Raw genomic sequence first — 14,767 nt, 5'->3', positions numbered from 1 at the left:
CTAATTAACAACATAGTAAAAAAAAACTTTTTTGGGCCTTTTTTTTTCTGCAATATTTTGGATTTCCCCCCCCCCTCTTTTTCTTTTATTTTTTCCCCGTGTGGTGCTAGAATGAAGGTATACGGCTCTGATGATATCTTTCCAGCGCGCGCGTGTGTGTGTGGCGGTTAATAGGGCTGTTAACGAGAAAGTTAGACTTTGCTATCTTTACGGCGAGCCCCGAGGCGAGGGAGACTATTGAGTCTAGTGAGGTGCATTAGGTACACTGTGCTAAGAGGCTGTCCTCATTTGACAATAGTTACGCGCTTTTTTTTGTTGCTGTTTAGTTAAATCTGACCTGTATATATATTCATCATCTTTCCTTTTCGTTCCTCATGGAACATAAGGCCTCAGTAAAAACACGTTCCTCCTGGAACATAGGGCCTCGGTAAAAACACGTTCCTCCTGGAACATAGGGCCTCAGTAAAAACACGTTCCTCCTGGAACATAGGGCCTCAGTAAAAACACGTTCCTCATGGAACATAGGGCCTCAGTAAAAAAACACATTCCTCATGGAACATAGGGCCTCAGTAATAACACATTCCTCATGGAACATAGGGCCTCAGTAAAAACACATTCCTCCTGGAACATAGGGCCTCAGTAAAAACACGCCACTCTCCACGGTCTCTTGCTAGTTTTTCAATGACTTCCCAGCTCTGTCCTGTCCTCGCGGCTTCATCCTGTACACTGCGTCGCCACGTTCTTTTTGGTCTTACTCTGCGTCTTATGCACTGGGGGTTCCACTCTGAGACCTATCTGGCTCTGTTGTTTGTATCTTTTCCAATGGTGTGACCAGTCCGTCTTCACTCTCTAAGATCTGCACCTCTATATGTCTCTGTCCACCCATCTCCCACAGTTTGGTGTTTGTCTATTTTGTTGTAGCATTGACGTGTACGGCTGGCATTAAAATGGAATCGCGTATTACCTTCTTCTTCCTCGTTCTCATTGTTATGTTGGAGCGTTCAGATGACTAGACCAATACATGAGATGAACTGCGCAGTGGTTTCCAAATCAGGGAGCTCTCTTTATAGTTTTCTTTCTATTGGGGTGTTCTGGGGCCAGTGTCTTATACGGGCTTCATGGTAAACAGAACAGTTTTGAAGAACATGAGATCAGCATTCTCTGGTGACACTCCACATGGGCAGATTTCGCTTACCGATATTATTGTTTTCGAATTGCTCCCGTCCCGAGATGAGCTTGCTGATAAGATAAGATAATTTTATTGGTCGAAACAAATGGAAATTTACTTTGACTTCAGTTGTCCACATCAGAGCATTACTTACCACTACAACAGTAACAATGTAGATGCAAAGTTATTGTTGGTCTTTTACCATCCTTTTTTTTGTGATCTTCCACAGTAATTATAACTTCGCCAATGACGGATTCCACGCGGCGGCCAACAACGCCAACATCGCAATGGCCACCGGAGTGAGGGGAGGGGTGGATTGGATGAGGAAGCTGGCCTTCAGGTACAGGCGGATGAAGGAGATTTACAACAGCTACCGGAACAACGTGGCAGGTAAGAGCCCAGCCCCAAAATTAATCATTTAGCTAATTAAAAAAAAAACAACGCTTTAGCGATAATGCATTTCACTATCAAGGTTTTCCCGAGATTTCCCTATAAAGGTACATCAAAGGGACTTAACAATGATAATTTGCTATCGTGAGGATTATCATTGTTGCCTCCTTTTGTTTTTTGTATTTTTTAAAACTGGAATTTGATTCATGGGATCATGTTTTTCGTTGTTTTTATGGGGTAGAGTCTTAGCCATGTCTCAACATGATGTACAGTGCGCATGTCAAGCATTACATTTCGTCGACAGAATTTTAAAAAACATACAATGTCAGGTATCGCGCCAGTATAGGTTAATATGGAAGCATGGAAACATCCTTGTGTTTATCTGGGTTTTGTAGCTGAGTTTTTTTTTTCCCCCATCCTCAGGATTGCTGGGTCCACAGAAAAGAGAACAGTGGATACAACTGAGGCAAGAGATTGAGACTTTAACTGACTCCTGGCTCACTTTGGCCCTCAAGTCTCTACAAATCATACATTCTAGGTGAGGTAACTTACAATCATACTTTCAGGGTAATTTAACTTTATATTGATTTATGCTCCCTCCACTGTAACTTGACTTTCTTGTGGTGGTGGGGGGTGGGTGCTGTGACAGTTCATTTAACAGAATCCCCCCACTTTTCCTGGTCAGCAGCTGTTCCTTAGCAGTATATCAAGAGAGAGGCCAGTCCATTCTGTTACATTGTCCAGCCAGCTTTTTTTTTTTTGGTCGACCCTTTCTTCATGCTCCCTCCACTTTTTAAAGAACGAGTTTTGACTGGGAGTCATGTCTTACACTAGGACCAAACCAGTTCAGCTTTCGTCTTTTTACTGTATTTAGGAGCTCCTCCGTTTTTCCTTTGGTGACTCTTTAACAGTACAAACTCATTGATTACTTAATAGAAATAAATTAGTTTTGTGTGTGTGTGTTAGATATAGATGTACCAAGGTCAATTCACTTGCATCTGTTAACAATTCGTGTAGGGTGGCTTGCAGACTGATCAAGCTGAAATCCAATTCTCAATCACCGAAGGTGGAAATCATAAAAGAGCAATTCAAATTTCGAAGAAAAACCCAAACTATATCAGAATTTGAGCTAAATAATCAATATGACATTTCAGTGCTTTACTTTATGGTTAGGTCATCTGTTCTCAGATATCAGGCCAGGACTGCGGGGGGATGGACTGTCAACTGGGCACCTGCCCAAAAGGGATGAAACTCGGGGCCCCTTGTTCTATAATTGTTTGTCTCGTGTGTGCCTCCACTCTGTATATTTTCGCTGTGGTCTCAATGTTTATCTAAAATAATATCTCAACATTAAGTCAGCTTTGATTCTGTTTCTGGCAGGCCGAACTGTGTAAATGTCCTGGTGACCACCACCCAGTTGGTGCCAGCCTTGGCCAAGGTCTTACTGTACGGCCTGGGTGGCGTCTTCAATATTGACAACATTTACAGTGCCACTAAGATAGGTAAGTGTCACAGTTCATTATTCATATACAGGGTGGCCCAAAGGTAGGTTCACTGCTGTTACAACTACCTTTTATATGGTTGAAGTTACTTGCTTAGTAATACCAATAACACTTGTCTTCAAGTCCAAGGATTAATGAGGAATGCAACCCCAGCTGCGACCTACATATTTTGCCACATTCAGCACACATAAAGTCATTGTCCGCTGGGGGTTGATATTATGTAGGAGGAATGTATTTTGAGCATATGAGAGATTAAATTGTTTATGTTAAAAAGCATAGTGACACTGTTCTTGTGTCAAATGTTCAAATAAATAGTCTACTTTATAACTGAAAACTACTTTTTGGCCACCCTGTATACTCAAGCTAGGATATGTCCCTAGGAGATATCTTTTGAAGAATAAAGCATGTCATTTTTTTTTAAATTCTCTTTTCATCTCTGTATATGGTCGCGTCAGGGGCATGGGCCACCTACCAGCTTCCACCAGGCGTCTCGGTTCTGGAGGAGTCTCTACAAATGCCCCCACATCTTGCCATCTGCTTGGTATCTGCACCCGAATCTTAGTTCCATGTATTTTTTTTGGGCTGTTCTCTCTTCCTCTTGCCTTTGGGGTTCCATGCGAGGGCTTGTCTTGCGATGTTGGAGTGTGTGGCCTATCTATTGCCAGCATATTTGAATGAAATATTTTACAATTCAGTATTACATTCACAATGTTATATAAGACATGGAAGACTTCGGCTTGATTGAATGTTCTAAGAATATCTGCTTCTCTGAAGACATACAAAATATTTGAACTAAGAAATTGTAAGAGTTCTTTGTTTTTCATTCCCTTGTTTTTCATTCACAATAGTGTTTTATCCTATTTAGTTTTTTCAAGGCTTCGGTAATAAATATATGATAGCTAATCTGGAGTTATATTCCAATTAGTACAACATAAAATTGGTTTTCATTCTTAGCATAAATAACTCACAACTGTTGTTTTAGCAGATTTTAGTGTATACATTTTGAAATTTACATGAATTAATTCCTAATGTTTGAACTCTGCTCTATTCCAGGCAAAGAAAGTTGTTTTGAAAGAATTGTGTCCAGATTTGGCAGAAAGTGTACTTACGTAGTTGTGGGGGATGGCAGAGACGAGGAGTCTGCCTCTAAACAGGTGGGGCTGCACTCAACATTTGTTTGCTTTCAGTGGACAGAATTGTTGATTAAATTCTACTTAGTTGGAATTTTCATTTGTCTGGAAAAACTTTCCTTTGTCTGTAAAAAAAAAAATTTACTTTATCTTAAAAAAATTTTTCTTTGACTTAAGGCACTTTACTTTGATCTATTAACTAAACTTTGACTTTAGGAACTAAACTTTGACTTTATTAACTAAACTTTGACTTTAGGAACTAAGATTTGCCTTTAGGAACTAAGATTTGCCTTTAGGGACTTTGCTCTCATTTTGGAACTTTCATTTTAAAATCCGATTTTTTTTTCTTTTCGAAATACTAACATTTTTTTTTTTTTTGTCAATTACATCCGCAACCAAAATCTATGTCTTTTGTTTCCAATTTTGAAAGTAGAGTTTAAAGTTAAAAAAATAAATTTAATTGCAGAATTCAAAAACATTAATTTGATTTTGAAATCAATTTTGTTTCATATAAAATAGTGTCTAAACTTTTTTGAACATACGACATAAACTGAATGTATACGTTTTGTCTACCTAACTCCTTTATTTCTGTTGTGTTCCCCAGATGAACTGGCCATTTTGGCGTATCTCCAACCATTCCGATCTAGCTGCCCTGCACCATGCCCTGGATTTAAACTATCTCTAGCTGGCTCTCTACTTCTCTGCCCTGGGCACACTGCTTAGTTTTTGTTTTTGTTTTGTTTTATTATTGTGGAGTTACTTTCTCAAACTCACCCAAACAGAAGAGGAACATTGAAAGATTGAACAGAAAACTCTGAATGTACATTCTTTGCTTGTGCCTGGACATGAAACAGTTTTAAACCCAGACAAGATTCTTTGTGACTATATATGTTTTAAGATCTGGTCAGTGAAGTGACCAGCTGGACCTCTGCCTGAAACTTTCTGACCAGTCTGGCCATAAGCTGGAATTGAGTCATTTTATTGCATTACACCCCCCAACCCCCATTTTGTGTGTGTGCATTCATTAAGAAGTAAAGTATAGTTTGTGTTTGACTTTGTGATGATGGAGAGTGATTCGATTCATTGTGACTCATGTTGGAATTTAACATGTAACTGAAACATCGTGCTGATTTAACTACAAAACCAACTCATTGATTAGACTCCTTTTCAAATATCAAGTGAACAGTTTTGTGTTTCCTGGTTCATGAGTGATTCAATATCATCAGAGATTTGAATCTACTTGTGATTCGTTGTCATGAGAGAGTTACATAAACTCATGATTCAAGCTCCAACATATACAAATCAGAGCATGTTTCAAACTCTGTTACAATTCAGATCATCCATCACTTACAAATCATTTCATAATTCCCACTCGATTCATTGATTTATTACAAATCGGCTCAGACTACACATACACAGCAAGCAACTTTTAAATTGGACAAGAAGTTGTTTTTTTTTAATGTTGTTCTTTTTAAACTCATTGTTGTTGCTGTTATTGTTGTGATACTAAATGATGTTTGATGTCAGACATCACTCAACATCCTACGTGCAGAACATTTCACATCACTGTGGAAGACATCACAGCCTACCCGTACTGTAGCACAGTGAGAGGCTTCAGGACGTAGTCACAATGAGAGGCCTCAGGACGTAGTCACAATGAGAGGACTCAGGACATAGTCTTCTGCATTGCTTAATAGGGAAATTTCAAAATGAGGTATATACTGGGTCAAATCTTGACCTTTCACAAAGTTTAAGGACATCTTAATCGCGAACTTCATTCTCCAAAGATTCTTTTAACAACCAAAGATTTCTTGACCCTACAACATGAAATAAATTAGTGACATAACTAATTTGTTATGTTTTTATCTGATATTAACATATTTAGCTGTGTGCTTTTTATTTTGTTTTATAATATTTTTTTTTAAATTAATGGACAAAATAAACCATTATTTCTGATTGTCCTGAGTCAAGGAGTAAGTCTATTTACCTCCCCTTGCAATGAAAGTCTATTTATAGAAATGTATATTTATTCCTTTTTAGAGAGCTATTACTTCTCCAGCAGTTCTGAGGGGGGTGTGATAATGTTGAGCCAATGAAATGTTTCTGTGTATGGAATAGTTTGCATTCAATTATTGAAGCAATTCTTCTCCAGAGTATGAGAGTCCATGGTTTGTAGTTATGATTTAATATTGGGGGGGGGGGGGGCAGTGTAAATCTGTTTTCGGGTTGGCGGATTTTTTAGATAGGTTTTTAGAACTGTGCGTATGTCTAAGCGTAATAGTATTGGCGTACAAGCTGAAAGTGTACATGTTTAAGACATTGTGAATGACAAAGAAATACTCGAGAACATTGACTAAAGTTATGACGTATTTAGAACTGACTAAAGTTATGACGTATTTAGAACTGACTAAAGTTATGACGTAGTTAGAACTGACTAAAGTTATGACGTATTTAGAACTGACTGAAATTATGACGTATTTAGAACTGACTAAAGTTATGACGTATTTAGAACTGACTAAAGTTATGACATATTTAGAACTGTCTAAAGTTATGACGTATTTAGAACTGACTGAAGTTATGACGTATTTAGAACTGACTAAAGTTATGACGTATTTAGAACTGCCTAAAGTTATGACGTATTTAGAACTGACTAAAGTTATGACGTATTTAGAACTGACTGAAGTTATGACGTATTTAGAACTGACTGAAGTTATGACGTATTTAGAACTGACTAAAGTTATGACGTATTTAGAACTGACTAAAGTTATGACGTATTTAGAACTGACTAAAGTTATGACGTATTTAGAACTGACTAAAGTTATGACGTATTTAGAACTGACTAAAGTTATGACGTATTTAGAACTGACTAAAGTTATGACGTATTTATAACTGACTAAAGTTATGACGTATTTAGAACTGACTAAAGTTATGACGTATTTAGAACTGACTGAAGTTATGACGTATTTAGAACTTAAGTTATGACTATTGAAACTGTAAATTTATTTTTCATGTTTTTTTTTTTTTTTGTTTTTTTTTTAAATACTTAAAAGTTGTTTTTTTTTGTTTGATGAAACGTCTAGATCTAGCTTTAATAAGATAAACTAAGATACATCACATTATCTTGTTTGGAAACTGAACTCAAATATTTGTATTGAACAATGAAATGAAGCAACTGCGTTTGAAATAGGAGCTGCAACAGTCACTAGAAGTGGGTTGGGGCTGGGGGATATATATATACACACACACACACGTGTACACACTTGCGTTGTATTGAAGGGCTAGTGTTTCCAAGATATCAATAGGAGAGTCCGTTTCACTTAGAGTTTTGATGAGCGTATTGCTTTCAAACCATGTCTACGTCTCTATCCTATTGCTGGTGTTTAGAGTATACACTGATGTGGACGACCTAAACAAAAATGGTGTAGAGATATAAGGTATGTCACATCACCCCTACATATTGATATATCAGCTGAAGTCTTTGATACATATATATGGGCTACTGGTCCTCGTGTATGGATGCAGTCCTGAAGCAGCACATCATCAGGTGTCCTGGTGTCCTTGCTCTTTCGTTTCCAGCATTACTACAACAGCCGGGACACAGTGAGTTCTTAAACCTCTCTTTTTTTTTTTTAAAGTGACCTTGGACCTTTTCATTTTTGTTCATACCGGGAAAAGGTCATTTCCGTTATGGCTTCTCTGCTGCTCATAGCAAGAGTTTGGATTGGATTGTTAAAATCTATGGAACTTTTTTATTTTGTTCTGTCCTCCACTCAAGATCACGACTGCACTTTGTGTCCGCTCTTGTTTATGTTCTTATTTGTATCTATTTATTGGTCTGTGCTGGAATCACTCTGCAAAACATTATCTGTTGGTATTCTTGGGGCTTTTGAGACTCCCCCCCCCCAAAAAAAAAAAAAGGATTGGTGTTAAAATAATTATAGGTATGAATAGTTGAGTTGGGTTTTTCAGCCATTTCGAAAGGCAGCCAAACGAAGAGATTGAAAAAAAGTGGATCGGGTCAAAAATATTTTAATAGTATTCCAAGTTTTTCAAAAACCTGGCCAACAATAAATCTTCTAGTTACTAGGCTTAAAAACGTTTAGGCTTCAGCTTTGCATGGCGAAACAAAGTGGGTCACTTAAGGAAGTAGGTCAATAAATGTATGTCATAATAAAAAAGTAGGTCATATGACAAAAAAATATTGGCTTTTAATTAAAATATTTACCTTTTTAAAAAACAAAAATATTGTAATATTGTAGTGTGAGTTCCTCTACTGTTAGTAAGGAAATAGTCTTTGTACTAAAAATGTAGTTCACTATTTTGGTCTGAACCTAACAGAATTGAAAGCGGACAGCACTGGCTTTCAGAAAGTATATTTCTTTTATGTTCTATGTATTTTTATATGATATCTATTCTATATATATATATATATTGTTTTCTTATGACTGGGTGCCATCCTCTATTCTCGTAGACCTAAACCAGCACACATGTCATACACAAATGTCATATGATTTGCTCATGTCAATCTGCTATGTCATGTCATTTGATTGCTAATGTCATATTCCTGTATTCATTGTATAAAGAATTTTAAAACTTTAAAAAAAATGAGAGAAGTAAATAAAATAAAAAAAAAAATCATTCAAGATACAGATTTCAAAATGTTGATTTCATTTTGTTTTAAGGTTATTTTTCACGTTTTCTGTTGTTGTTTATTTGTTGTTGTTTATTTGTTGTTGTTTTGTTTTACATTCAATGTATGTGTATGTATTTGTGTGCATTTGGGATTAATGGTCAATTTGCTTCTCATAAGTTACAAGAAAGATCAAAGGTTTCACCTTCTCCAACTCTCTGGTCTGTTTAACCGTTGGGACACCACATATGATCTGTCGACCATCTTCCTCCATGCCTCTCTCCAAGGATTTACCTTACCTTTAATACTTTTGAAGGTTTTGTACCCTCTGGAAAGAGGAGCCCACTAGTTCTGCCTAGGATGATGATGTCACAGATTTGGGTTTCCTGGGTTTTAAATTATGACTGAATAACAGTTGGGAACATCACTGTGAAATTATAAATGTTAATCTACGCAGTCAAAAACTACATTGATCTAGGCATTATGTCTTTTGATTTTTTTTTTCTGAGTTCCTATTTTTTTCTTGTTAAATCAGTAGAGGATTACATTGCCAAAAAACACACAGGACAAAACAGCAAGTTTCATATTTTCACAACTATTAATGTTCAGACTTTATGATCGTTAGGTTGTCTACAGTTCTCTGTTGTAGACACATGTACGTACGCATGGATCATAGATGTGCTCACAGTCGATTGACATTGTGAGTTTACTCATCACAGAAGGTACTGCTACTTATTGGTTGTTATAGTCAACTCAATCATCACACAACATATTTGGTTGAATTTGCATAGATTCGAATCAATAATTTACAAACTATTGTTTTCGTTTTCTAACATGGGATTTTATAGCTTACTGTTATATAAATTATTTTGTTATAAATTAATTTGCACCAAATTTCTACATCGTAAAGTACTTTTGTATAAATTTACTTTATGACTATCCACTTTTATGAAGAATTAAATAGACATGCTTTAGCAGGAATCTACTTAGAAGTAAGAGTTATCTATCCTTTCATACATAAATGATTTTTTTTTAAACTGCTGTCAATGTAGTATTTTCTCTCTTTATTTTTTATTTTAGAAAGCTTTTAGACTTATATTGACTCACTGTCTGTCTGTTTGTCTGTCTGGTACAATTTTTGAACACGTTGTTTCTCACACCTGTACCCATTCTCGTATCAGGTTGAAACTTTAAACAATTATTTTTTGTTGGACTTAACATAAATAAATTGAAAAATTTAACAATTGAATAGTAATTAATTAATTAGTAGATATAGAGAAAAGGAAGATTATTCATGCTTTATTGGGTTATGTGCCAGTGATTGTGTGGTTCTTCCCCTTAGATAAACTTTTTTTAAAATTAAGTTTTTTTTTTCTGTTTTGATTGTTATAAAATTCCATTCCTCCTTGTTCGTAGGCATAATGAGTCAAAAGTAGTAGCTAAAAATAATTGAAGAAAGTTTTGACTTTGATAATAATTTACCGAGAGAAAACAAAATACTGCTACCTGTAGTTTAGCTGGGCTTTGTATTTTGTCATGTCACCTTCGACTATCCCCTAGTCTATTGGACCTTCGGGGCACCACACATGATCTGTCGACTTTCTCTCAACATTCCTCTATAATTTTTTTTGGTCTGGATAAATAATCTCTTCCATTTGGTCTGGCCTGTCCATTCCTTGATGGGACAAAAAATTATTTTTTTTAAACTCAGTTCCTTGTTCTACATGTTCCGGATGTTCCTTCAGAGTGGAAAATAATCTACTTCCTAGTCCAAACCTCCTGCAGGACGACGGGGAATGGCAGCGGGCAGGGTTTGAACACGGGACCATAGAGACGGCCGCACGACCAGGCCTTGAACTAATAATAATAACTTATAATAATAATAATTTCACGTATATAACGATGTTAACAACTATACTGTTGACTCAAGGGGCTGGGATTACATAACAAACATAAACACGAGAGTTAAAATTAAGAACTAATCTAAAAAAAAAATTTGAGTCAGAATGTTAGGGGATGATCGTCAGACCTTCATTTCCATATCTCAGGCGTTTCTGACTCAGCCCACTTTTTCTAACGCCTTCTCTCTCCAGCTTGACTTTGATCAATGAGAGAATTCCCCCAACGCTTCAAGTATTTCAAAAATTTCAATCTCAAAATGAGGCCACGCGTAGTCTATAGTTCTAGAACCCTCGCGACATTCTCCACCTGTAGATTAGACAACGAGTAGGAAATACTTGTAAAAGTCTTGGAACCTTTGTGGAATTCTCCACCTGTGGAGTAGAGTAGATAATGGAGAAAGAGGGAACAAAAAAAAAAAAAAAAAAAGGACTTGTGAAGGTTTTATTTGGAAGCTTTAATGGCGTCCAAACCAATCAGGATTGAGGGGAAGTGACGTTTTAAAGCCAGATAATAATAGCGTTTCGAACGCTATAAAATGTCAAGACGTGGCTGACTTACTGGTGAGAGAGAAAAAAAAAAGTCGTACACTGTGTTAGCAAAATGTCGGCTAGGATTATACAGGGTGGGGGGGGGGGGAGTATAGATAGGAGGGGGGTTACTAGGATTGCTTGATCGGATGTGTGGGTTTTATGATGAATGATCTGTGTGTAGGAGTCGAGTACTTTGGTATCGTGGACACAGTCCATGCTCGGTCGTTTGTTTGTAGCCCCAAACAGCTAGTAGAACTAAACCGATGAAGTGATAGTTGATTCAAAGTGAAATAAACTTTTAAAATTAACTTCAACAGACTTCTGTTTAAACAAACTTAAAATTATTTTTTTTTCAAATATACATAGATTCAACATAAAAGAAGATATATAAAGAAACAAAGCAGATAACTTTTTACAAATACATGTCTTTTCTTTATGTAACATTTTGGGTAAAATTAACTAGCAACCAAGTGACTTATATGGACAAATTTTGACGGACCATTTTGTGGTTTTCATCAGTAGCTCTAGAGCCGAAAGAAAAAAGTTAACCTTACCTCCTCATGGCCATGGGAACGCACATACCCAACACTACACAACAGACATACTTCCGTTTCCGGGGACTTCGGGATTGCCTGCAACGTATGTGACAAAATATTCAGGTCGCAACTGGGTCTGCATTGTCGCGTGAAATAATGCACCCATCCTTAATTTTCGGTATCGAAGTCAATGTCTTTATTATTCTATAGGTTTGGTTTGGTGTTATACAGGTTGGCGGACACGCACTAACCATGAGATATATCAATTATATGAGGTCCCACCGATAGCAAAAGCAAAAAAAACAAAAAAAAAAACAGATTACGTTGGACAGCCGCCTTGAATCTTGTCCGAGAACAGAGGAGCGAAAATTTTATACAGGCAAAAACCAAAAGGCAGGCGACCCAAAGGCAGACCCCGAATGCGATGGACATTTATAAAGTTAAAATTATACGTTCACAGCTTTTTGAATAACGAGAAGATCCACTAATCAATTAGCAGACGATCTGAACGTCAGGGAGTGTCAGTGTGTTTCTTTTGTGATGATCGGGGGGGGGGGGGGCGTAATATAGTGAGTCGTTTCAATTTTAAGTCATAAGTCTATCTCAGAAAACATTATGGTGCGCAGAATAGATCAAACAAAACAGGGGTTCCAGAGTAAGAGAAAGAGAGAGAGATACACACAGACAGAAAGAGAGAGAGAGAGAGAGAGAGAGAGAGAGAAGGGATAAGAAGAGAACAGACGTTTCATTTCATTGTAATAGGTATCAGTGGCTAAAATCAACGGGCATATCCGTTGCGTAATGCTAGTTTAATATATATTCCTAAAATATCACTCATTCACTCATGCCTTTAAATAGTCTAAGTCCCACTTACCACTAAGGTGCTTGCTCAGACACGGTTTTCACATGTTCGCAATTCGCGAGAAAAAAAAAAGAATCACAAGTTTTCTATTTCAACTTTGCATTTTGTTTCGGCCTTTCTCCAAAGGGCCGCAGTGAGCATAAAGCATACTAACCTTTTTTTCGAGTCACAGGAGTACATTATTTCACTTGGTTATGCAGTCCCAGCTGCGACCTACATTATTTAGTCTAACCCAGCGCTGACATAACCGTTGCCCGACGGTGGTTGATTTAAGTTTTTTTTTTATGCCTTGAAAGTCAGTGATCGGCAGCGGGTTTTTAGCGGCCGCCGAAAGGAGAAAAGACGCTGTTAGTTTTGTGTAGTCTGTCCGTCCGTTCCGTTTAGATCTCGTAAACTAAAAAAGATAGTGAAAATCCGACATCATAATATTTTTAGACCTTTCAAAGTTCTGATGCAACGGCCACTTTTTTTTTCTGAAAGCGAAAAATCTAATATTTAAAATCAACTATGCAAGTAGTTTTTTAATACAAATACACCATTTTTACAACTATTTACTATTAATAGTAACAAACACGCTTTTTAATAAGGGAGATTGTAAGTCTCCATTTTGTCAACACCTTTATGCAAACAGTTATGTATTGCTAAGTTAAATAAGTTCAGTTATATTAAGTACTACATTTACACAAGAAAAAAAAGATTACTTTAAAAAAAAAAAAGAAAAAATCTATACAGTATGCATATAAGTGGAACATAATTTACAACAACAATTAATAAGTAGTTTTTCATATAATCATCTCAACTACAAATGCCATTACAAAGAATAGAACATTAAACAAAAAAAATAAAAAAAATTTAAGGAATTTTTCTCACATGAAGCTTTGAATAAGATATTGACCCTTTACAAAACAATTATATCAATTAGATACTCATTATAAGACATTAGTTAGGCCAGGCTCACATCTAACTTTAAATTCACTTTCACCTATCCGTTGGTCTGCTGGAACGTTGGGGTATCACACAAGATCTGTCAACCTTCTTTCTCCATTCTTCTCTGTCATTGTCCTTTGATAGAATTTCATTCTGATATTTCTGAAAATATTGAAACCTGCCTTTTTACTTTCCTGGGAGAACCACTTCGGGGGTCCGATTTAGAGTTTGTGTTTCCACACAAACTGTCTTTGTAACCTTGATTTTTTTGGTCGCAAATGTGTATGCCGCAGCCTTTGCAATAAGTCTCCCGCTGTCTGGTTCGGAATCCGCCTGCTGCCAGTTACTATTGTCATATCGTTAAAGCAAGATGGGACATAAGATGGTCTTTAAAGCGTTTCCGTGGGCTACGTTAGGCCGATCACCTTCAGATCACGTAAAGGTGGGCTACGTTAGGCCGATCACCTTCAGATCACGTAAAGCTGGGCTACGTTACTCCGATCACCTTCAGATCACGTAAAGGTGGGCTACGTTAGGCCGATCACCTTCAGATCACGTAAAGATGGGCTACGTTAGGCCGATCACCTTCAGATCACGTAAAGCTGGGCTACGTTAGGCCGATCACCTTCAGATCACGTAAAGGTGGGCTACGTTACTCCGATCACCTTCAGATCACGTAAAGGTGGGCTACGTTACTCCGATCACCTTCAGATCACGTAAAGGTGGGCTACGTTACGCCGATCACCTTCAGAGGTGGCAACTCGCCCGGAATTCATAACATACCATCAGAACTTTTAAAACACGGCGGCTCACATTTAACGAAATGTTTTAGGACTTTACTCAAAAGTACAGTAGCAAATATACATAAAACACTGAACCATAATCTTTAAAATACAAAAAAAACCAACAACAACAAAATCGAATAAAACACACAGGAAGACACAAAGATAAAGGCACATTCCTCGTCCCATATGCAAGGACACATTTATACAAATGCCCCTTCTTCCCTAGTTCTATTAGAGCGTGGAATAGGATCACAATGCGAATAGCTCAGTACTTCTTAACAACCAAATTGGAGAAAGCTTGAGGACAGTGACGTAGCTAGAGTGTGGGAAGGGAGGGTTCAAATTTGATAATCCCCCCCCCCCGGGGGGCCACCCACATGAGTGTCCGAAATTTATTTTTACAAT

General features: G+C 37.1%; 1 protein-coding gene across 9 annotated transcripts in view; it reads left to right on the top strand.

The window, feature by feature from the left end:
- Positions 1-8,849, top strand: part of LOC106074154 (eyes absent homolog 1-like) — a 164,177-nt gene extending 155,328 nt beyond the window's left edge. For all 9 annotated transcript variants that reach the window (XM_056031206.1, XM_056031212.1, XM_056031211.1 and 6 more), the window contains 5 exons: positions 1,398-1,558; positions 1,982-2,096; positions 2,939-3,060; positions 4,114-4,214; positions 4,795-8,849. In XM_056031206.1, the coding sequence (XP_055887181.1) occupies positions 1,398-1,558; positions 1,982-2,096; positions 2,939-3,060; positions 4,114-4,214; positions 4,795-4,875 (580 nt within the window). In that variant the 3' untranslated portion in view covers positions 4,876-8,849. The remainder of the gene's footprint in view (positions 1-1,397; positions 1,559-1,981; positions 2,097-2,938; positions 3,061-4,113; positions 4,215-4,794) is intronic.
- Positions 8,850-14,767: the final 5,918 nt, after the last annotated feature.

The sequence above is a fragment of the Biomphalaria glabrata genome, chromosome 5 (genome assembly GCF_947242115.1).
Source record: "Biomphalaria glabrata chromosome 5, xgBioGlab47.1, whole genome shotgun sequence".
Lineage (NCBI taxonomy): Eukaryota > Metazoa > Mollusca > Gastropoda > Planorbidae > Biomphalaria > Biomphalaria glabrata.
This window is presented reverse-complemented; position numbering and strand designations above follow the sequence as displayed.